The 22,384-nt window shown below is 47.1% G+C and overlaps 1 protein-coding gene across 2 annotated transcripts in view; it reads left to right on the plus strand.

Annotated features, from left to right (window-relative positions):
• LOC138820447 (regulator of G-protein signaling 3-like) overlaps positions 1–22,384 on the plus strand; it is a 98,579-nt gene that overhangs the window by 14,010 nt on the left and 62,185 nt on the right. The window contains exons 1-5 of one of the 2 annotated variants that reach the window (XM_070012086.1): positions 1,703–1,859; positions 15,085–15,135; positions 17,976–18,034; positions 20,790–20,884; positions 21,867–21,935. In XM_070012086.1, coding sequence (XP_069868187.1) covers positions 1,781–1,859; positions 15,085–15,135; positions 17,976–18,034; positions 20,790–20,884; positions 21,867–21,935 — 353 coding nt within the window. In that variant the 5' untranslated portion in view covers positions 1,703–1,780. Of the gene's footprint in view, positions 1–1,702; positions 1,860–15,084; positions 15,136–17,975; positions 18,035–20,789; positions 20,885–21,866; positions 21,936–22,384 lie in introns of those variants that run through there. The other variant, XM_070012085.1, reaches the window with a different exon arrangement.

Genomic DNA, 22,384 nt, shown 5'->3' on the forward strand with positions numbered 1-22,384 from the left:
TTTCCTTCCTTTCCATTATGCTGGTACTGGGGTTTGAAGTTAGGGCCTTGAGCTCTTGCTTGATTTACTTGCTCACAGATGGTACTCTACCACTTGAGCCATGTCTCCAGTCCAGCATCTTGCTAGTTAATTGGAGGTGGGAGTCTCTCAGACTTCTCTGCCTAGTCTGGTTTTGAACTGCAATCTTCCAGGTCTCAGACTTCTAAGTGGGATTACAGGAGGGAGCCACGAGTACCTGGCTGAGGTTCAGATTTCTCCCCGGTTGATTACAGCTAATACTTCCTAGTCTGACTGTGAAAGCTAAATCTGAGATGATATGTGAAGATTGCTCAGCTCAGCTCCTGGCATTAGATTACTCAGCTCAGCTCCTGGCAAATGGTTCATATTCTCTCTCCCCCTGCCCCCCCACCCTCTCCTCTCATGTTTATCTTCTCTCTTGCATCCCCCAATCTTGTCTTTAGTGCATAGATCACTGAGCCACAAATACACACTTGGCAATGGAGTCAGGGACGAGGGATAAACTCCAACACTTCCCATTTTTAGATTTTACATGGGACCAGCAGCTTTCCCTCCCACAGTGACAGCAGTCAGAGATTTGCAGAGCAGATGTCTTGGTGTGAAACCACTTCCTGGAGGTGTCTCATGAATGTTTGCTGACAAATCCATGGACTGACCTACCCTTCAGTTCTGCCTCCCTATACCAGGCTGGGGAGATTTCAGACTGCTCCTGCTTAGATGAAGGGGTCCTGCCTTGCTGGCTGATGATACCAGGCTGCAGAGGGAAGCGTGAGGCTGGCTAGAGCAAGCTGCTCCCATCTGGACCTGTGCCAGGCTGCTCTTAGTCTAAGAGGAGGCTCAAGAGAGCAATCCAGGCCATGTGCTGGTGGCTCATGTCTGTAATCCTAGCTATTCAAGCAGCCGCCATCTGAGGATTGTGATTGAAGCCAGCCAGGGCAGAAAAGTCCATGAGACTCTTATTTCCAATTAACCAGCAGAAAGCAGGAAGTAGAGGTATGGCTCAAGTGTAGAGCCCCGGCCTTGACCAAAAAAGCTAAGGGGCAGCACCCAGTCCCAGAGGTCAAGCCCCAGTACTGGTACACACACACACACACACACACAGAGTGAGAACAAGAGGGAGAGGGAGAAGGAGAGGGAGAGAGGGAAGGAGGGAGGGAAATCGGAGAGAGAAGAGAGGAGAGAGAGAGGAGAGAGGAGACAGGAGAGGAGACAGAGACACAGAGAGCAATCCAGGCTGGCAGAGAAGGGGGCTGCAGAGTATGGGGATGTCCTGTTCTTTGCCAAACTCTACTGCCCTGGGCCAGGAGGTTGTTCCTTTGCCCTTGCTTGGTGCCTGGTGATTACAGGTCTGAGTTCAAAGCTGGGTTACAAAACAGGCTAATTGCGGTCTAGGGGAGCAGGGCAAGCAGGCCAAGCCCGCCCAGGCCCCCGTAGGGCTGGCACTTCCAGCCTAAAGTGAGATGTCCGAGCCAGGGGGTCCCCGTGTGTAGTGATGAGCCCGGTGGCCAGCGGCCGGTCTAAGCGCGCCGGCTCCGGCTCCGGCTCCGGCTCCAGCAGGTGGAAATCTCCCCATTCAAACCAGCGCGGGCCAATCAGCGGCAGGCGCGCCCGGGCCCTTCCAACGCCCGGGCCGGCCGGGCGGGCCTCCCGCTCCGCTGCGCCCGCCGCCGCCGCCGGGACGCTGGCGCTGGGGGTAGGAGAGCCCGCTGCCCCGGTGACGGGCAGCAACACCGCCAAGATCTCGGGTTACAGGTGGTCAAGCATGCAGCGCTCCCTGCACCGGGTCTCCCTCGGCAGCCAGCGCGCCCACCCCAACCTGTCCTTCTACCTCTCCACCTTTGGTAAGTGTCTGGGGGGCCGGCTGCCGGGGTGGGGGCGCGGGGCCGCCTCCCTCGGGGCCCAGATCGGCCAGCCCCCATAGTGACAGGCGGCAGGCAGGGAGCAGGTGCCTTTTCTACTTGGGACACTTCTCTGGACCCTTCCTCCTGCGATCCGGAAGGACGCCCTGCTCCCCCCCTCCCCGCCCTCCCCCCCCCCCCCCCCCCCCCCGGCGAGCCAGCCATCGGACACCACCTGTCGCCCGCCCCTGGTGCCAGATGCACTTGGTTCTGCCTCACTTGGCTGAAATAATCACACCCCAGTTAATCGTTCAGAGACCACCAAGTTCCCCACTGGCTCACTAGTTGCAGCCTCTAGAGATAACGTTCACTCGCTTTCCTTTGGTTCTGGTGGCTTCACCTCCTCATAGCTCACCTTGGAGGCTGTAACCCTGCTTCTCCATCAGGCATCTGACCAACAGATTAGGGGGTGGGGAGGATTCTCTCCACACAGATAGACCTTAGGAGAGTTTCAGGACTGTCTTCCCACTAAAGCTGAATAGTAAAAAGCCTCTAGATAGTGGGCTCCCCCAAAGGCCTGAGCAAAGCTGGCTTCAAGTAGCCACAGGTGACACCTCTTCTCCAGAGGGCAGCCCTGCACAGCCCGCCATTTCCTCATGGGTCCTGCAACTCCCTGTAGGGAGGAAGATCTCCCATGGGCTAGTAGCAGTCTTGGGACCCTAGCTCCAGCCTTCCCAGATGACCTGACCAGCAGAGTTTTGTTTTAATTGCATGCAATTTCCTTCTGAAGTTCCAGACAGTTAGTGCAACACAACTGGACTTTGCCCAGCTTTCAAAGGCTGAGCACCCAAGGAGTGAGGCCATTGCTGGGGTTCTTGGCCTCCCTCCTCTCCAGCTCACTTCTGCTCAACACACATGGCTTTTTACAACCTGCTGTTTTCTGCAGGGGCAGAAGGAGTGTTGGAAAAGCAGTGGGTTAGCTCCTGGAGATGGGCCGTGATCTGGCATCCTGGCATTCACTGGTCTGGCTGGTGGAGGAGAATAAGTAGAACAATGAACTACTGATTTGTGGCATTCTCACCAGGTGCCATGATTAGTGCTCTTGCTCCTACAGGGCAGTTCTGTTAACCCCAGTGAGATGTGGGGCTCTGAGAGACAAGGGAGTTGTCCAGAATCTGGGAATGATCAGGAAACAGTGAGCAGTGAAGCCTTGTTACTTTAGCTGTGTCCTGATTACAAAGTAAATAAGGTAAGGCTGGGGTGTAACTCAAAGTGTACAGTGTCTGCCTAGCAAGCACAAGGCCCTGAGTTCAAATGTCATATTCCCCCCTCCCCAAAGTAAATAATGTCAGTAATGTTCATTCCTTTACTATATATGTATAATAATTATTATTATGTGTTATTCTCTCATCTTAACACAATTGAGATCAAATGCTATATAGGTTTATAACCCACTCCTTTTTCTTTCTAGCTGCTTGAATGGGCAGCTATGGGGCAAATGTAAAGGCAGGCAAGAGTGGGCAGGAGTGGGGACTGTCCTGTTCTTACATGGTTTCCCCTCCAGTCTTTCTGAGGACACTAGTCCATTAAACCACACAGATTGCCAGTGGAATCCTCACATTTCAGCCTCCTGAGCAGCTAGGATTACAAGCATGAACCACCTGCACCTGGCTTTTTTTTCTTTTGTTGCTTGTATATTTAATGTCATTTAATGTCAATCTATGTCAGATCTAAATCATAGAACTGTTGTTTTTTTCAAAAATATTTTAGTCCCTAATATAGATGTATACACACACACACACACACACACACACACACACACACACACACACACACACACATTGCTGTTGTTGTGGGGCTTGACTTCAGGGCATGTGCACTGTCCCTGAGTTTTTTGCTCAAAGCTAGTACTCTACCACTTTGAGCCATAGCCACAGCAACATTCCTACTCTTTTTTTTTTTTTTTTTTTTTTTTTTGAACTCTGGGCTTGGGCATTGTCATTGTGTTCTTCAGCTCAAGGCGAGTGCTCTACTGCTTGAACTCTGGGCTTGGGCACTGTCATTGTGTTCTTCAGCTCAAGGCGAGTGCTCTACTGCTTGAGCAACAGCAACACTTCCAGTTTTCTAGTGGTTTATTGGAGATAAGAGTCTCATGGACTTTCCTACCTGGGCTGGCTTTGGACCATGATCCTCAGATCTCAGCCTCCTGAGTAGCTAGGATTACAGGCATGAGCCACCGGCGCCCAGTTTACATTCCTACTCTTAAATATTTGAGTCTTTGATCTATTTGGAGTTAATTTTTGTGTAATAGTTCAGTTCATTTTTCTTTTTCTTTTTCTTTTTCCTCTCTCTCTCTCTCTCTCTCTCTGTGTGTGTGTATGTGTGTGGTGTTAGGCATTGAACCCAGGGCCTTGCAAAAACTAGGCAAATGCTGTACCACTTGGCTACATCTCCAGTACTCCAGTTTCATTCCCCTAATTATAAATACTAGTTGTTCCAGCACCATTTATTGAAAACACTGTTATGTTCCCATTGGATGATCTTAGTACCTTTATTAACAAGTAATTGATAATAGACTCATGGGTTTATTTCTGGACTCTCAATTCTATTCCATTGATTTGTTTTGCTTGTCCTTATGCCAGAACCACACTGTCTTGATTACTGTTGCTTTGTATTCAGGAAGCATAAATCTTTCAATGTTGTTATTGTTTGTCAAAGTTATTTTGGCTTTTCTGCATCCCTTAATTTTCCCTATAAATTTTAGGCATATTTTATATAGTTCACAAAAATGTTGGATCAATATTTATAGAATATCTTCTTGAAAGGATTCAAACTCATTGGCTTACCTGATAAGCCAAGTTATTAACCTACTTGGGGGGGGGGTCTATGAACCGAATTGTGAACCTACCTGAGGTGGAGTAGACCAGAAGTAGGGAAGGGCCAGGGGAGAGAACAGAGTGTGTGGGCCAAGAGATGATGGACAGGCTGCAGGTAGCCATGGGCATGGATGGCACACCCACTTCTCTTGAGAAATGTGTGCCCACAGTGAACCAGCAGGATGGAAACCATAGGAGACAGCTTAAATACAGCATCTAGAGGCGTGTCTGGAGTTCCTGTGTCACCAAGAGATTTAGCTGTGAAGGTGGATTGTATCTGTGAATGGCACAGATTGGCTAAGCAAGGTTTTCCTTTTTCCATGTTTATTGTGGCACAACAGTGTTTACTGGGGCCTTCTTCCCTTTCTGCTTCTCTTTGGAAGCCACAGAAATGAACAATCTGTTTTCTGTAGTACGAATAAAGCTTGGGCACAGATGCCCACCAGCTGTTCCCTGTGATGGCCTGCAGCGTGTCTCTGCCAGCTGCCCATTAATCCTTGTCTCCAGCCCTGCCGCTCTGAGCCTGGCAGGCTTGCCAGGCCTGGCTTGGAACACCCATCCATTTCTGAGGAACTCATCAGTTGTTGGTCAGAGTCCTCTCTGGGTTTTTCTGTCATTCTGAGTCCATCTGCTTGGGAGTTTTCAGAAATTCAACATTTCAGGCTTGTTGATAATTCCTTGTCTTCTCCTCCCTCCCCCAATCCCAGAGCTCAGGTTCTGGGTGCTGTCCCTTAGCTTCTTTGCAAAAGGTTGACAATCTACCACTCTAGTTCTGGCTTTTTAAAAAATTTAATATCAGGGGTTCCTTATTCAAACAGTTTAAGCACTATTTACCAAATGATAGGGCAAAGCAAAAGTCAGAGAACAGCTGTGTGTCAGTGTATTTCTGTGTGCTTATGACCACGAAAGCAAGGAAGTGGTCCATTACATTTTACAGCTAGTGTTTAATAGGTGTATGTTGGGACTGATAAGGAAAAAATAGACCTACCTCATCAGAAAAAAATAGATAAAGGACATAAACAGGAAATGCTCTCTCTCTCTTGCTCTCTCTTTTTCTCTCTCTCCTCTCTTTTTCCTTCCCTTTCTCCCTCTGTCCATTCCTCTATCTCTTTCTCTCCCTTCTCTCTGTTTTTCTGACCCTCTCTGTCTCTGTCTCTCTGTCTGTCTCTGTTTCTGTCCCACATACACATTCAGTAAACAGGAAATATATTCCTCCTCAAAAGTTGTTTCTTCCTAACTTCTTCCCTCTGACTTAAAGGTATTATGTATGAGAACTTCAACAAATAAATTCAACTACAGTTCTGGCTTTTTTTGCTAGTTAATTGAATATGAGCCTCAAAGACTTTCCTGTCAGGCTGGCTTTGAATGATAATCCTTAGATCTCAGCTTCCTGAGTAGTTAGGATTACAGGTATGAGCCGCTGGTGCCCAGCTTGATAGCCAGTTTTTATAAAATCCCTGCATATTTGCAAAGAATTTTACAGTGGTAGGATGTGTCAAATGTAGCTTGCTGCTGAACACTGGTGGCTCCTGCTTATAATCCTAGCTAGGAAGGCGGCTGAGATCAGAGGATCAAGGTTTGAAGCCAGCTCAGGAAGAAAAGTCCATGAGATTCTTATCTCCAGTTAATCACCAGAAAACTGGAAGTGGTGCTATGGCTCAAAGTGGTAGAGCACTAGCCAGTGAGTGAAAAAGTTCAGGGACAGTGCTCAGGCTTGGAGTTCAAGCCTCATGGCAGGTAGAAAAAAAAAAGTAGCTTGCTAATTATGTTGTTCTAATAATCTGTTTCTTTGCTGATTTTCCCACACAATTATATCAGTTACTGATATAGGTGTGTTAAAATTCCTACTACAGGGGCTGGGAAGGTGGCTCAGTGGTATAGTGCTTACCTTGCATGCGTGAGGCCCTGGGTTTGATTCCTCAGCACCACATAAGCAGAAAAAGCTGGAAGTGGCATTGTGGCTCATGTGGTAAAGTGCTAGCCTTGAGCTGAAGAGCTGAGGGACAGTGCCCAGAGTTCATGCCCCATGACAGACAAAAAAAAAAAATTCTTGCTATGGTGACACATGGCTATAATCCAAGATACTTGGGAGGTAGAGGCAGGAGGATCAACAGTTTGAGGCCAGCTTGGGATATTTAGTGAAGTCCTATTTCAAAAACAAAATACAAATGAAAGGGTTCAAGTATGGCATAAGTGGTAGAGCTCTTGGGTAACATGTGCTTTATATTCAATCTCTAATACTGACAAAAAGTAGAAGAGAATTCTACTGTAACTGTATACTTGTACTTGGTGTTGTAACTGTCAGTTTTCCTTTTATGTAATTTGAAGCGATGTTAAGGACATACAAATTTATAATTATCATTCTTCTGGTGAATAGAAACATCTTTTTTTTTTTTAACTAGTCCTGTGGTTTGAACTCAGGGCCTGGGTGCTATCCCTGAGCTTCTTTTGCTTAAGGCTAGCATACTACCAGTTGAGCCACAAATCTACTCTAGCTTTAAATTTTTATTTTTATTCATTTAATGTTATTTGTTTATTATTATTAATTCATATGCACATAAATTACATATATAGTTTATTGGAGATAAGAGTCTCACAGACTTCCTTTTTTTTTTTTTTTTTGGGTCGGTCCTTGGGCTTGAACTCTGGGCCTGGGTACTGTCCCTGAGCTCTTCAGCTCAAGGGTAGTGCTCTACCACTTGAGCTACAATGCCACTTTTGGTTTTCTGGTGGCTTATTGGAGATAAGAATCTCAAGAACTTTCCTGCTCAAGCTATTTTTGAACCACGATCCTCAGATCTCAGCCTCCTGAGTAGCTAGAATTACAGGTATGAGCCACCGGCACCTGACTCACACACTTTCTTGAGTGGGCTGCCTTTGAACTAGGATCCTCAGATCTTGTCTCTTTCATAGCTAGATTACAGGTGTGAGCCACAGGTGCATAGCTAGAAATGTTCTTTTTTCTTCTGGTTGTGGGGCTTGAACTTGGGGCCTGGGCACTGTCTCTGAGCTCTTTTTGCTCAAGGCTAGTGCTCTACCATTTGAGCCAAAGCTCCATGTCCAGTTTTTCTTGTGGTTAATTGGAGATAAGGGTATCATGGACTTTCCTGCCCAGGTTGGCTTTGAATGTTGATCCTCAGATCTCAGCATCCTGAGTAGATAGGATTATAGACGTGAGCCACCAGCTCACCAGCTAGAAACTTTTTTAAATGAAATCTTTTGTAGTTATGAATTCTCTGCTTCATTTCTAGTAGAGATAAAATCTATGTTTCCTGATATGAAAAGCATGTTATTTGCTCAGCCTATTGTATTGATCTACATATTGGTTTTTGTGCTAGTACCATGCTGGTTTTGTTACTATCAGCCTGTAGTTTTGATGTCAATATGTTGTAGTAGTCCCAGCATTGCTCTTTTTTGTTCAGAATTGCTTTGGTCCCTCTGAATTTCGTACGCTTCGATATGAATTTGTAAGATTGAAATTTGTTTCTATTTTGGTGGGGATGGCATTGCATCTATGGATTGCTTTCTGGAGTATAGATATTTCTGCAATCTTAATTTATCTGATCCATTAACATGGAAAGTTTTCCCATCTTCCTCAGGTTCTTCTCCAGTGTTGTATTGTGGAAAATCTTATTTGGTAGTTTGAGACATAACACAAATGAAAAACACAATGAAAATAAATTAAGGATTCTCTTTTTTTTTTTTTGGTCCGGTTGTGGGGCCTGAACTCTGGGCCTGAGCACTGTCCCTCAGCTCTTCAGCTCAAGGCCAGTGCTCTACCACTTGAGCCACAGCACCACTTCTGGCTTTTTTCTTTTTGCTTATGTGGTGCTGAGGAATCGAACCCAGGGCCTCAGGCATGCAAGGCAAGCGCTCTACCACTGAGCCAACTTCCCAGCCCCAATTAAGGATTCTCTTATATGGCTGATGGCTATAAGCAAGTATCTAACAGATGCTTGTCATAATAAAAGGCCACATATTTAATTAATTATGGAGAACAAACTTTAATAATAAGTAGATGAGGATGCTAGTTTACAAAACTAACAATGTTGGACTTAAAATTTGACTTATAGCCAGGCGCTTGTAATCCTAGCTACTCAGGAGGCTGAGATCTGAGGATTGTGATTCAAAGCCAGCCTGGACAGAAACTCTTATCTCCAATAAACCACCAGAAAACTGGAAGTGGCACTGTAGCTCAAGTGGTAGAGTGCTAGCCTTGAGCTGAAGAGCTGAGGACAGTCCCCAGGCCCAGAGTTCAAGTCCTACAACTGACAAGAAAAAAAAATTGACTTATAGTTGTGATTTTAAAACATAGTAAAATGTAAGGGAACATCACAAAAAACAGAATGATATAACTTTTCTACATATAGTAGCATTGCATACAAATAGACATATACAAAATTTATATAATGTATACAAATGTATTAAAAACAAAAATGTTTGTTCTTCAGATGAAGTAGTGTGAAGGTCCTGGGATACCTTTTGGTGAACATGTTTCAGTTTTACATATTGCAATTTAGTGGCAATGGTGTGGTTTACATCTATTAACATTCTCTATTAAGCTAATAAAAAACTTCAAAAACAGAAGTTTCTTAATTCGGGTGTATCCTAAAACTATTTTGTTAGACAATGGTAGCTCATACCTGTAATCCTAGATGTTCAAGAGGTTGAGAAATGAAGATCCTTGTTCGAAGCCAGGTTAGGCTGAAAAGTCGCTGAGACTCTTTATCTCCAAATTACCAGCAAAAAAGCTGGAAATGGAGGTATGACTCAAGTGGTAGTGCCAGCCTTGAGTGAAAAAGCCAAGTAAGAGTGAGAGGTCCCGAGTTCAAGGCCCAGAAGTGCACAAAAATCAAAACAAAACCACAGAACAAATTGTATTTTGTCGTTTCAGCTTTTAAAGTTGAAAAGTTGCCTCAGAATTGAGATCCAATTTAAGTGACCTAATTATGGAGGCAATCTGTCCCAGTATTTATTGGCTTAAAAGACCAAACATTTATTATTGCACTGTTTTGTGTCCAGAGCTGGAGAGGAGCATAGAGTGAGGTTTTTTGTTTAGGGATTCTTCTGGAGTCACAGCCAGGGTGTCAGCTAGGGCCTGGTTCTCTGAAGGAGTTTCTGGAACTGGGGGGGGGGGGTCCTTTGTAAGATGGCTTGCTTATTCACATGATGCTTGGCAAGTGGTGGCGTTTCGGTGCTGGGAAGCTGGCATGCTTTGCATGCATGAGGCCCTGGGTTCAATTCCTCAGGACCACATAAGCATAAAAAGCCGGAAGTGTCACTGTGGTTCAAGAGGTAGAGTGCTAGCCTTGAGCTGAAGAGCTGAGGGACAGCGCCCAGGCCCAGAGGTCAGGCCCCATGACCGGAAAAAAAAAAAAAAAAAAAGAGGTGGAGCTCCAAGCTGACCCTTCAAGTTGCCTCATGGTGAGTATTAGCTTCACTCTGAACAAGTGATACAAATATGAATGCACAAAAACAAAAAAATCTCTCCCAATCCCCTCCTCCCAGCCCCCAAAAACCTGTTAAAAAAATTGGGGAAAGGCTATTGGCTCACACCTGTAATACTAGCTCTTCAGGATGTTAAGATCTGAGGATTGCAGCTGTAAGCCAGCCTGAGCAAGAAAGTCTGAGACTCTGATCTCCAATTAACTACCAACCCCCCCCCCCCCAAACAAAACAAAACAAAAAGCAAAGTCAGAAGTAGAGCTGGTAACTCAAGTGGTAGAGCACTAGCCTTGAGTACAAAGAGGCTCAGGGACAGTGCCCAGGCCCTGAGTTCAAGCCCCACAACAACAGCACAAGAAGAAGGGATGAAGTTATCAGTGCATGCTGCAGTACAGTAAATCTTGTGATATTACACCAAATAAAATGAATCACAAAAGCCCATATGTTTATGATTCCATTTACCCAAAATGTCTCGAATAGGCAAATCCATGGAGAAATGAGTAGATGGGTGGTTGACAGGGTCTTGTGGGGGTAGGGGAGAGAAAGGCATTGGGAATAATGCAAATAAGAGATTTCCAGAGAGGATGGAAATGTTCTAAAATTAATAGTGACTGCACAATCCCATGAATATGTAAGGAAAACAAATAACATACTTTAAATGGGTGAAATTAAACCAGTAGGATTTTTTTAAAGGAACTTTTAAAGCTTATTATATACTGTCCTTGGAAGTCACTTATTGACATGTGTCTCTCCTCTACTACCTACCCCCCCAACCAGGAAGCACATGGCTAACGTCCATGCTGGAAGGGAGGGACTAGCCTCTACTTCTTGAAGATCATCAAAGATCTTGTGGGCAAATTTTAAATCTACCACAGGGACCAACCAGCTGATATAGGCCCTGTGCCTGGCTACTTACATTCATTCAAATATCAGCTCTTCTAGACCGTGCTACCAGTTTTACTCTTAGCCTTTGTTTCCTTGCTTGCAAATGAGGATTGAAATAGCAATTATTTCATGAACTTGTAAGGAATAAAACAAAAGGCATGCAGTAGAGCTCTGAGTCCTTAGTAAACAGTGATAAATATGGCCTGCCTTCCCCGAAGCTGGGCTCTGGCCTGGGGGGTCTGGTTTACTGTGGCACTACCTAGGGTAGGGAAGAGGGTAAGGGTTGGGGAATATGACATGTTTGAGGCTGAGCCCCAGAGGAACTTGGTTGGTGTTATGGTTCAGCCAATGTCAGATGCTGACGGTGTTAGATTTAGAAATTTTAATTTACTGGCTTCCCCAGGCCCTATAATTTCTTATGAACACTCCAGAGCAATCTAATTCATTGAGTGACCTGCATATTAATTGGTTAGTTTGTGCTGAGTGGACTGGAAGACTTCTGTTGCCCAGAGCACTGTTTCTGGAAGGAAAACTAGGTTGGGAAGTCATGTTGACATCGTATTTCATAGGAGGCCGTGTCAATCAAGGAGGTGGTAGACCCAGCATAGCTTTTATCCCACCAGTCACCCCTCACCCCCTGGATTTAATTTATTTTGCTAACTCCCATATCCTTTGCATGGTGCCTTGTGAATGTGCAGCTCTCAGTCCTGGGCCCAGAAGAATCTGGGCTTGTTGCTTTTTCATGCGTTCTGAAACTTACCCTCTTCTGACATTTTCTCAGCCCTAGGAGACCCTGTCTGTTCTGACTTGGTTTTCCCTTGGACCCCTGTTCCCTGGTATACTCTTGCAGCTTGTGTTGGCACTGATGGCTGTGACCCTTTGTAGACCGGGTTGGCCAACTACAATCCCAAGGGAACTGGCCTCTTTAGGGTCTCTGCACACCCCCACAGAGGATGGCTTTAGGCACTTTAGCCTGAACACTTCTGGGGGCTCCCATGGGCCACATTCCAAGTGTGGAGAAGAAATTGGATGGATGAAAAGGCCAGAGAGATCAAGGGCCACATCCCGAGTTGGTATTGTCTAGCTCAGCTGAAGACTCCAGGACCCAGCCTCATGTCTCAGTGGTTCCTCTCTCTAGACTTAGAGTCATTTCTTGGGAGCCGTCCTGTTGGTAAGGCAAGCCATGAAGGGTTGCATGAGTAGCCACTCTCATTAGAGGAGGGGCCTTTTAGAGACCTGTGGATTCTAGAAGACTGGGGCCTGGGAAGAAGTCAGGCAGAGTTCTGGCTTCCAGAACAGGCTCTGGGCTTACCCTGGACATGGAACTCAAAGCGAGGTATCTTCCACCTCCAGTATGGCTGTTCTAGCTCCCGTGAGGATCTGGGGCTAGATGGCTTCAGAGGCCTTGGACATTTGATGGAGGAGAATGGTAGGAGGAGAACAGAGGGGACAGATGTGGCCCATAAGAAGGTCCCATTCTTTATCTAGCCTCATCTGCAGGCCTGAGAACTGACTAGGGAACCTGGAGCCTGGTCTGCCAGCTTGGTTTCTATTATAAAAGCGGGGAGGAGCTTGCGGTCCCTCCCCAGGAAAGCCTATTGCTCAGGGCCTACAAAGGCAGCTTCTGTGAGTTCGCAGACTCCTCTGCATTCTGACTCTGTCTTCACCCCAGGCCTGTCCTCCTCCTCCAACTCTAGCCTCTCTCTCGTTCACATCCCTGTCAAACCACTGGGCTGGGAGTTCTCCAAGGGCCCTCTGAGCATTTCAGATCTGCCTTCTCTCACTCAGGGCCACATGTAGGGGGCAGCAAGTGTTTCCAATAGGATTACTGGCCATTTATGTTGGAAGACTTTTTTTTCCTTCTCCTTTGGAAATACCAGGTTTGAACACAGGGTCTCAAGATTGCTAGGCAAGTACCCTACCACTTGAGCCATCTCCATGGCCCTTTTATGTTTTGATGATGATGATGATGATTGTTATTATTTTCAAGTAAGATCTCACTTTTGCCTGGGGCTGGTCTCAGATTGTGATCCTCCTACCTTTCCCTCCTCCATTACAGTCATGTGTCACCACACCTGGCCTGGGAGACGTCTTGATTTCTAGGAGAAGGCCATTATTAGGTCATTGGTGTTGTGCACTATTCCTTGGTTCCCAGGGCTTTGGAAATCCGAACGTGTTTGGGCCCCAGCTGGCTTTGCAAAGTATGTTTCATTCTAATCGTAGATATAGGGTTGATGAACTCTGATCATTCCTGCTGGCCTTGTCTGTTTCCAAACCTCTCTCTTCCATCTTCTCCTGGAAGTTTCTCAGCTCTGTGGAACCCCAAAGTGGTAACTGCTCAAGTCTTGAGATAATCATACATTGGTTTCTCATGGAGGCTGTCATCCAAGGACTACCTCACCCTATGGCATTACCCCATCACAGATTGAGGATGCAGGCTCCTCTGTCATTAGGTTCCACCTCCCAGCCATGGACCCTGGGAAATGGAGAGAAGCAGGGAGGCTAGTCAGGCTGGAACTGGAATGAGCCTTCTGGGCTTCTGAGCCCTGTGTACTGGGCTGGAGCACAGTGGGGACTCTGGTGGGTGGGAGGGCTGGAGCAGGGTTTGCTGGCATCTGAATTGCATCTGACTAGCTGATCCCCACAGAATGAGGATCCAGGCACTGCCAGGTCACCATGGCTGGGTGACTCATGCAGAGTTATGAGACACAGAGCTTTCCTCCTTTTTCTTCTCCAAACCTCGCCTGCCCTTCCTCCAACCAGCAGCAGAGCGCAAGCTGTAGCCACCAGCTGGGAGGCGTCTCCAGAGAACACTGAGGGGAGGTCCCTATGCTAAGAAAAGACTTTGGACTCCAGGGAAAAGAACTTAGAGCTGGCAGAATACATCCATCACAGGAGGCCATTTTTTGACTCTGGTTGCAGGGAGGGAGCTCTTTTTACACGCAGGGCTGGAGGTAAGGGAGGTGACTGCTAGGCAGGTTGCTACAGATGGAGCTGGTACATCCCTTCCCTTTTCCCTTTCCTTTCCCACCTGGGTTAGCTTTGAACAATCCTTATATCTCAGCCTCCTGTATAACTATAGCATTACAGGTATGAGCCACCTGTGCCCAGCTGTCATGTTGTTTTGTTTTCCTTTTATTTAAATAAAATCAAGATATGCCAAGAGAAAAAGAATCTCACCTAGCTCCTCATGTTTCACCTCTTTTAGCCCTGGTCCATAATTTTCATCTCTTCCTCTCCCATTCATTCATTCATCATCATTCATTCATTCACACACACACATACACACATGCACACACAGAAAGACAGAAATTGAGAGTGAGAGAGAACATATGTTTTGTTCTGCCACGTGTCTCTCTTAAAAAGCTTCTAAACAACATTTCCAGCCCATTCCATTCCATAATACAGCTATAACTGGTTTATATCACTTTTTTTTTTCTGAGACAAGGTCTTAATTTGAAACCCAGGCTGGCCTCAAGCTCATCCTCCTGCTGCTTCTTGCCAAGTGCTGGAATTACAGGTGTGCACTACTATGTCTGGTAGCTCTTTTATATCAAGAAACAGATTTATCAAGTCTTTGCCATGTTTCTGGATTTCTAGGCATGTGTGGTGTGCAGTTTATGTCCAATAGGGAGCTGGGATGAAGGTTGCTAGCCTGGAGGATGTGCACATTTCAACTGCAGCTGATATTGCCAGAGATCCGTCCCTCTCCAGAGATCCCCCTTCCCTCGTGTGGTCCTCCACCTCTGCCAACACTGCTGCCACTGGCAAGTGAGCTCTGGCTTCCTGGGCTGCCTTGTGCAGAAGCGAACACCCTGTCACCAGAGAGACCCATCTTGCTGGAGACCCAGAGCTGGAGACCCTGCAGGGAGGAGAGGAGGAGCCGGGGGGCTGCTGAGGTACCTTCCAAGCAGCCCACCGGCATATTCCACTGGCTTCAGCTGAACAAGACACACCTGCCCCTTATTACTCCGTTTCCCTCGCCAGGAGCCAAAGCGAGCTTGTTTGTGTTGTTTCCTTAGGTCAGCTGAAGCTGTGTATCGACGCCCAGGACCGCGTTCTGCTGCTCCACAGTGAGTAGGGCACAGGTGGGAATGGGGAAGGCCGCTCCTTCCTACCTGGAGTTGGGGGTGGGGGGCGTGACAATGGACATCTGCCGGGGCTGTCTCCATAGGCCAGCTCCTGTCCTGTCCCTGGTGTGCATGCGTGTGTGTGTGTGTGTGTGTGTGTGTGTGTGTGTGTGTGTGTGTGTTCCACCTCAGGCGCCTCTGTCCTCAGCAGGTGGCAGCAGCACCACAGAGGGCTTCCCTGCCTCCCCTCCTCCCCCACCCCCAACCCCGCCTTGCTTCCTTTCCTCTGTCTCATTTCTCACTATCTCATTTCTCTGTGCATCAATGGGCAGCAGAGTCGTGGTTAGGATGCAGTCTTCAGAGCCAGCCCGCTAGGATATGTGCCCTGGCTCTGATACTTTGCTAAGTGACCTTGCATAAGCCCAGGTTTCTCCTTTGTCAAATGGTGGTGGTAACAGGAAGCATGAGACAGGGTTATTATAAGCATTATGTGAATTCATATTGGTAAAATGCTCAGCATCTAGTAAACGATATAGTTAACTCTGTTAAAGAAAACAGAAAACCAAGCTGGGTGCTGGTGGCTCACGCCTGTAATCCTAGCTACTCAGGAGGCTGAGATCTGAGGATCACGGTTCAAAACAATCCCGAGCAGGAAAGTCCGTGAGACTCCTATCTCCAATAAACCACTAGAAAACCAGAAGTGGCTCTTTGGCTCAAGCGGTAGAGCGCTCACCTTGAGCTGAAGAGCACAAAGGACAGCGCCCAGGTCCAGAGTTCAAGCCCCACGATGGACCAAAAAAAAAAAAACTATCTCTTTCAAAACTAGAGCTGGCTATGTGCTAGGGGCTGGGGATTTGGAGGAAAAGCCCCTACCTGTGTCTAGGTGGTGCTGGTGGGCTCCACACTCCATTCTAAATGTGGGACAGGCTTAAGCCAGAGGAAGAAGTTGAGGACAGGGGGAGAATTCATTCAGGTGGAGCAGCAAATGCGAAGGCCCCGGGGTCTGAGAGGTCACGATGTATTGGAAGAGTTGTAGAGCATGACTGGGGCATAGCACAGAGGGGATTTTATATTTAATCTGTCCATTTATCCATTTTGTCTTCCTTCTGACCAGCACATAAATAGTTACCAAATTTCTACAGTGGCCTCCTCTGTCTGGACCCTTGTCCTTAGCTCAGGAGGCCCTGACTGTCTCTGCCACTTCCTTAGCTCTTGCCTCTACTTTCCTGTTCTAGCCAGTTACTGATACCTCCATAAATGTATCCTACTTGACTGTGCCTCTGTGCCTTTGCTCAAGGATCATACTATCCCACAACAATCCCTGTAATAATCTTCCTCGAAAGAAGAAGAAGAAGAGGAGGAGGAGGAGGAGGAGGAGGAGGAGGAGGGGGAGGAGGGGGAGGAGGAGGAGGGGGGGGAGGAGGAGAAGGAGGAGGAGGAGGAGGAGGAGGAGGAGGAGGAGGAGGAGGAGGAGGAGGAGGAGGAGGAATAATACTCCTTTCCTCTGCTTTTGCAGAAATATGGCTTCCTCCAACATTATTAAGCCTCAGGAAGGAAGGCTCACTTTTGCTTATTTTTTCCTTCTAGGACCACCCCCTCCCACCCCCAACCTGCCTGGGCTATTTGTGGCTTCCTCTGTTATGTTCTTACAGCCTGGCGGCACAGTGCCACCTGGGGGCTGGCCTCTGCATTGGGATGGGAGGGTCCCGAGGGTGGGGCCAGGTTGGCCTCCCTGCTCTGCTGGCTTGGAGACCCAGGAGGTCACCAGGCCTGGCTCCTGCCCTTGCGAGGGGGGTGGGTATAGGCAGGAACTGTAACTAGGATACAGGACAGACCTACAGGCGCCCGGGGTCCTCTTCTCCTGGCCTGAAGGGGCCCTCCCGAGGTGAAGTTCCCAAGGACCAGGAAGGAGGGGGGTGTCTTTGCTTGCAGGTCCGACTCCAGCTGTGCAAACAGTTTTTGCAAAATGCATCTTGGCTGCCACGGCTCCATTTGTCCTTCACAGTTTGCTTTGGCTTGTCCCCAGTGGCAGGCCCTCCATCCGTCCAGCCTATCCCAGGCCTCAGGCCTCAGACTACTGGGGGCTCCGTGTGAGCCAAACTCCAGGGTTTCATCTAAGCCAAACACAAAAGCACACACAGGCCCAGGCTCTACCAGGCCCATGGGCTGATTTCTATGGTTCTCAGGCATACAGGTTGCCCTTGCCTTTCATGACCAGACCTGCCCCCACCCCACTCTCATCTCTCCCTTTATTTCTTCTTTCATTTGTCAGCTATTCTACCCAACACTAGATGCATGATCTCATTTACTGGGCAGGACAATCCTATGAAGTTCATGTTAGCATCACTACTATCTAGGGAAGATGGGCAAATCCAGCCTCATAGAGGCAAGGAAAGTTCACTTGAACACACGCTTAGTAAGTGGTGGGATTCACGGTGATCTCTCTAGAGCCTGAGTTTGTGACCTACTTTGCCCGATCATCCAGCACAGCTCACAGGGCAAGGGAGTTCTCCAGCATGGCTCTCTCATTCTGGAAGGCACTCTTGGATGGTACCAAGAGCCAGGAGACATGGGTTCTAAATCCAACTGCCATTCCCAGTGTTCTGAGATTTGGGACATTTCTTAGTCCTTTGGGCCCACTTGTAGCTGCCTTTTCTGTTCAAAGATGAGCCGGACTCAATACATTTAAAATTCTCTTCCAGCTGTAAGAATCTGGTAGTGGAATGCATTCTGTAATTCCATAACCGTTATTACAGGCATATTGTATATTAATTTTCAGACCTTTTACTGTGTACATGCACACACCCACCATGCATTGACTCCAACTTCCAATTCTCTTTTAGTCATAGAAGGCAAAGGCCTGATGAGCAGAGAGCCTGGCGTCTGTGATTCCTATGTAAAGGTATGTGATGGGGCTGGAGGTGTGACATGTATGTGTGTGTGTGTGTGGGAGGGGAGGGTATCAACAAGCATGTCACTGAATTAGAGCCCCAAAATCCCAGCACAACTGTGGATTTGACGTCGTGAGCATTTGGGTCCTGCCACCTCATTCATCGTGTCAGATTTACTCTAGGCCCTGTGCTAGGATAGATTCCTTCCTTTTACCCTTGGGCAAGAGCTGAAACTTTTATTGTTTTTTAAATTTCCAACTTATTGGCCTTTTTTTTTTTTTTTTTGTCGGTCGTAGGGTCTAAAGTCTGGGTCTGGGCGTTGTCCCTCAGCTCTTCAGCTCAACACTAGCGCTCTACCACTTGAGCTACAGCACCACTTCCAGCTTTTCCTGCTTATGTGGTACTGAGGAATTGAACCCGGGGGCTCATGCACGCAAGACACGCACTCTACCACTGAGCCACCTTCCTAGCACAGAGGTTTCAGTTTTTTTTGTTGTTGTTGTTGGTTGTGGGGCCTGAACTCAGCCTAGGCACTATCCCTCAGCTCTTCACCTCAAGGCTAGTGCCCTATCACTTGAGCCACTAAGCCTTTTTAAAAGAAGATTTTTTTTTTATTACCTTGAAGTAGTTGTACTAGGGAGTTGCTATTTAACAAAGCAGTTTATGAATACAATATATTTTGATCAATGCTGCCCCTTTCAATATTCTCATGCACTCCTCCCCTACCCTTACTCTTGTTAATTTTGTAAGGTATACATCAGATTTTTTTTTTTGCAGTGGGGGGGGGCAGTCATGGGGCTTGAACTAAGGGCCTTCATGCTGTTCCTGAGCTTTTTTTTTTTCTTTTTTTTCTTTTTTTGTTGGTCGTGGGGCCTGAACTGGGCTTGGGTGCTGTCCCTCAGCTCTTCAGCTCAAGGCTAGTGCTCTACCATCTGAACCACAGCACCACTTCCGGCTTTTTCTGCTTATGTGGTGCTGAGGAATCGAACCCAGGGCCTCATGCATGCAAGGCAAGCACTCTACCACTGAGCCACCTTCCCAGCCCGTCCTGAGCTTTTTCAAGGCTAGCACTCTACCACTTTGAGCCACAGCACCACTTCCAGTTTTCTGGTGGTTAACTGGGGATAAGAGGAATCTCACGGATTCTCCTGCCCAAGCTGGCTTCAAACTGCAATCCTTAGATCTCAGCCTCCTGAGTAGCTAGGATTACAGACTACATTGCATTTTTTTTTGTCTTTTCTTTTTTGGTACTGGGGCTCAAACCCAGGAGGTTGCACTTGCTAGGTCTGCATCCCAGCCCTACATTGGATTCTTGACTGCATTCTTCCCCTTTTCTCCTCTTCTTTCGTCCATCCTTTTCCTTTTTATTTTTGGCAGTTCTGGGGCTTGAACTCAGGGCCTTGTGCTCTCACCTTGTTTTTCTCATAGCTGGAGCTCTGCCACTCAAGCCACACCTCCTGTTCTGGCTTTATGCCAGTTCATTGGAGATAGGAAGTTTTTTTCTGCCTGGGCTAGCTTTGAACCATATGATCCTGCAGAGCTCAGTCTCCTAAGTAGCTAAGATTACAGGAGTGAGCCACAGGTATCTGACAAAGAAGTATCAGGGTGATCTTGCTCAGGGTGATCTTGGTCATCCACACAAGTAGCACTGTGAACATGTGGATGGCTGAAATATAAGCTCTCTGGTGAAAAGCAATGTCTCTACCTTTGCTCCCCAAACTAGAGGCAGGATGGCCAGGTTTGGACAGCAGAATGGAGAGAGTGTCTCAAGGGTTGAACCCTCACGAAATTAAGAGACCCTGCACAAATAAGGGTGTGTTTGTGATGAAGTCAGAGACCAGGCAGAAGGGAGGGTCTGCTTCCAGCAGGTGCTAAAGGCCAGGAGCCTCATAAAAGGTGTCCACTGTTGCCAGGTGCAGATCCTGGCTCTCACCTCTGCATTGTTCTGAAGCCCTTCTCTGCCAAGAGTCTGGAGAGGGGCTTGGACAGGAGTAGCCTGGACATTGGGGGTCGGGGGAGAACAGCACTGGGAAGGGGATGATGGATATAAGTTTAGTGACTTGCAGCATGACCTAAACTTAGAAAGTACTTGGGGATTACTGGGATTTAGAAGAGAGGATCCCTTTGATTTTTAGGAGAAATCCTTATTTTGTGTGTGTGTGTGTGTGTGTGTGTGTGTGTGTGTGTGTGTGTGTGTGTGTGTGTGTGTGTGTGTGTGTGTGTGTGTGTGTGTGTGTGTGTGTGTGTGTGTGTGTGTGTGTGTGTGTGTGTGTTTCTTTGTCTTTACGCTTTCCCTTGGCTTTTTCATTTCAAGGCTAGAGCCCTACCACACTTGAACAACAGCTCCACTTTTGGCTTTTTGTGGTTAAGTGTAAATATAAGTCTCACTGCTAATTCTACCTGGAATGGCTTTGAGCTATGATCCTCAGATCTCAGCCTCTTGAGTAGCTAGGATTATAGGCATAAGCCACCGACACCTGGCTAGAAAATGCTCATCGTGGCCTTTTAGCTAAGATCAAGGGTGGAAACTTCCCGGTTTGGGGGAAGGACTGATAATAGTTCTGACTAGGCTTGTGGCTGCCATCTTGGATGTGGTACCACAACTCCAGCACTACTGGTTCTGGGTACCACGGTTCTTTCTAGTATCTGGCGGGACTCCATTCTGTTCTCTGTAGAGGCTGGTGTGAAGGACACTGGAAGTTTGCAGCTTAGGTAATTACATGTCTAGGAGGTTAACTAATGTTTTTTTTTTTTTTCCAATTGAAGATCTCTTTGATCCCTGATGACAATGGACGACGATGTCAGAAGACGCAGACTGTTCCAGACAGCAGAGACCCTGCTTTCCACGAGCACTTCTTTTTGTAAGTGTCTGGGGCAGCTGGGCCAGCCCTTGAGAGGACAGGGAGGGAGTGTTTATCTGGAAACGGGTTGCCAGATCTAGGTCTAGATCTAAGCAGAAAAATAGTGACTTCTAAAGGATGTCTTTGTTTTCTCCCTCCTTGTGTCCTTCATCCCCTGGCTGGGGGCCCAGGGTAAGGTCCACAGTGAGAAGATATCACTTGGCTGGGTCTCATAATGACATGCCCAGTCAGGGGCAGCCAGCCCCTAAAAAATGTGCACAATTTCCCACTGTGCCTCTGATCAGGCCTTCGCTTTCATCAGAGGGGGTTTTCCAAGTGGACAGAAGGACATTTAGCCTCCTTATCCTCCTTTTTATTTAAATCTGTAATCTCTTTGAGCCTGAACTTCCTCATTTATAAAGTGAGGCTAATAATAGACCTATCTCGGGAGCTGGGAGCTATAAATATGAAAATGCCTAGCAGTGTGGGAGATGCTGTTATTATTTATTTCTCCCATTTCTGGACCCTGGGGCCAAGGGGAAGGTCGTGGTCACTGGGCCTTTTCCTATTAGTGAAAATTAATAATAATGTTTTGGATTATTCTTCACTTCACAAGGTAACTTCACATATTATAAAAAAAATTAGAAAATGTAAATGATCAAAACAAAGAAAACACCTGTCAGTTGCACCACTCAGCTCTGCAAATGCATTTCTCGTGGGCTCCTTTCATTTGTGTGGGTGTGGATTTCTGGGCATGTTTACAGAATGGGATTGTTTTATAATGGTGTCGTGTAACCTCTTCTTTGTCCTTTAACAATGTAATGTAAACTGTATTCTGCACGTAAGTACTCATCCCCCACACAATTTGTAGTATATATTGTTTTTAAAAAAACCAGCTGTTCAGGATCTTTCCAAATTTTTGCAATCATGACCTGCCCCGTGGGTCTGGCCTGGCCTGGAGTTTGGCCCTCCTAACATGCTGATCATCTCATTTGCTTCCTAGTCCTGTCCCAGAGGAGGACCATCAGAAGCGTCTTCTAGTTACTGTATGGAACCAGGCCAGTACAACCAGGTGAGGAGATGTCCTAAGCTGGACTGAGACCCAGCTCTGGGCTGTGACAGTCAGGTGGCTGGCACACCGAAGGTGCTCAATTAGTGCATTCTGGATAAATAAGTGGTTGAGACCACACTAAACTGCAGAGGCTGCTCACTGCCTTCCCCCCCCCACCCACCCCCACCCCCCAGTCCTCATCACTACAACCTTGTCATCAGTGGGCATCAGCAAGGCATTGTGTTGTACAGCAGGGGCGCCACCCAGCCTACACCTGAGCTCTGTTCTCAAGGGGCCTTACTGTTCAGGTGCTGTACCGAGATAAATTCTAGTACCAACATGCACATAATCAGCTCCACAGGACTGTGCACCTTGTGAAAACTAGGAGGCCTGTATCCCTTTTAGTCACCACTGTCTTAACAGAACTGCATATGGGAATAAAAGGAGGAAATGAGTCACAAGGGCAGGGA

The sequence above is a fragment of the Dipodomys merriami genome, unplaced genomic scaffold (genome assembly GCF_024711535.1).
Source record: "Dipodomys merriami isolate MVZ:Mamm:240054 unplaced genomic scaffold, mDipMer1.0.p SCAF_886, whole genome shotgun sequence".
In the NCBI taxonomy this organism is placed as follows: Eukaryota; Metazoa; Chordata; class Mammalia; order Rodentia; family Heteromyidae; genus Dipodomys; species Dipodomys merriami.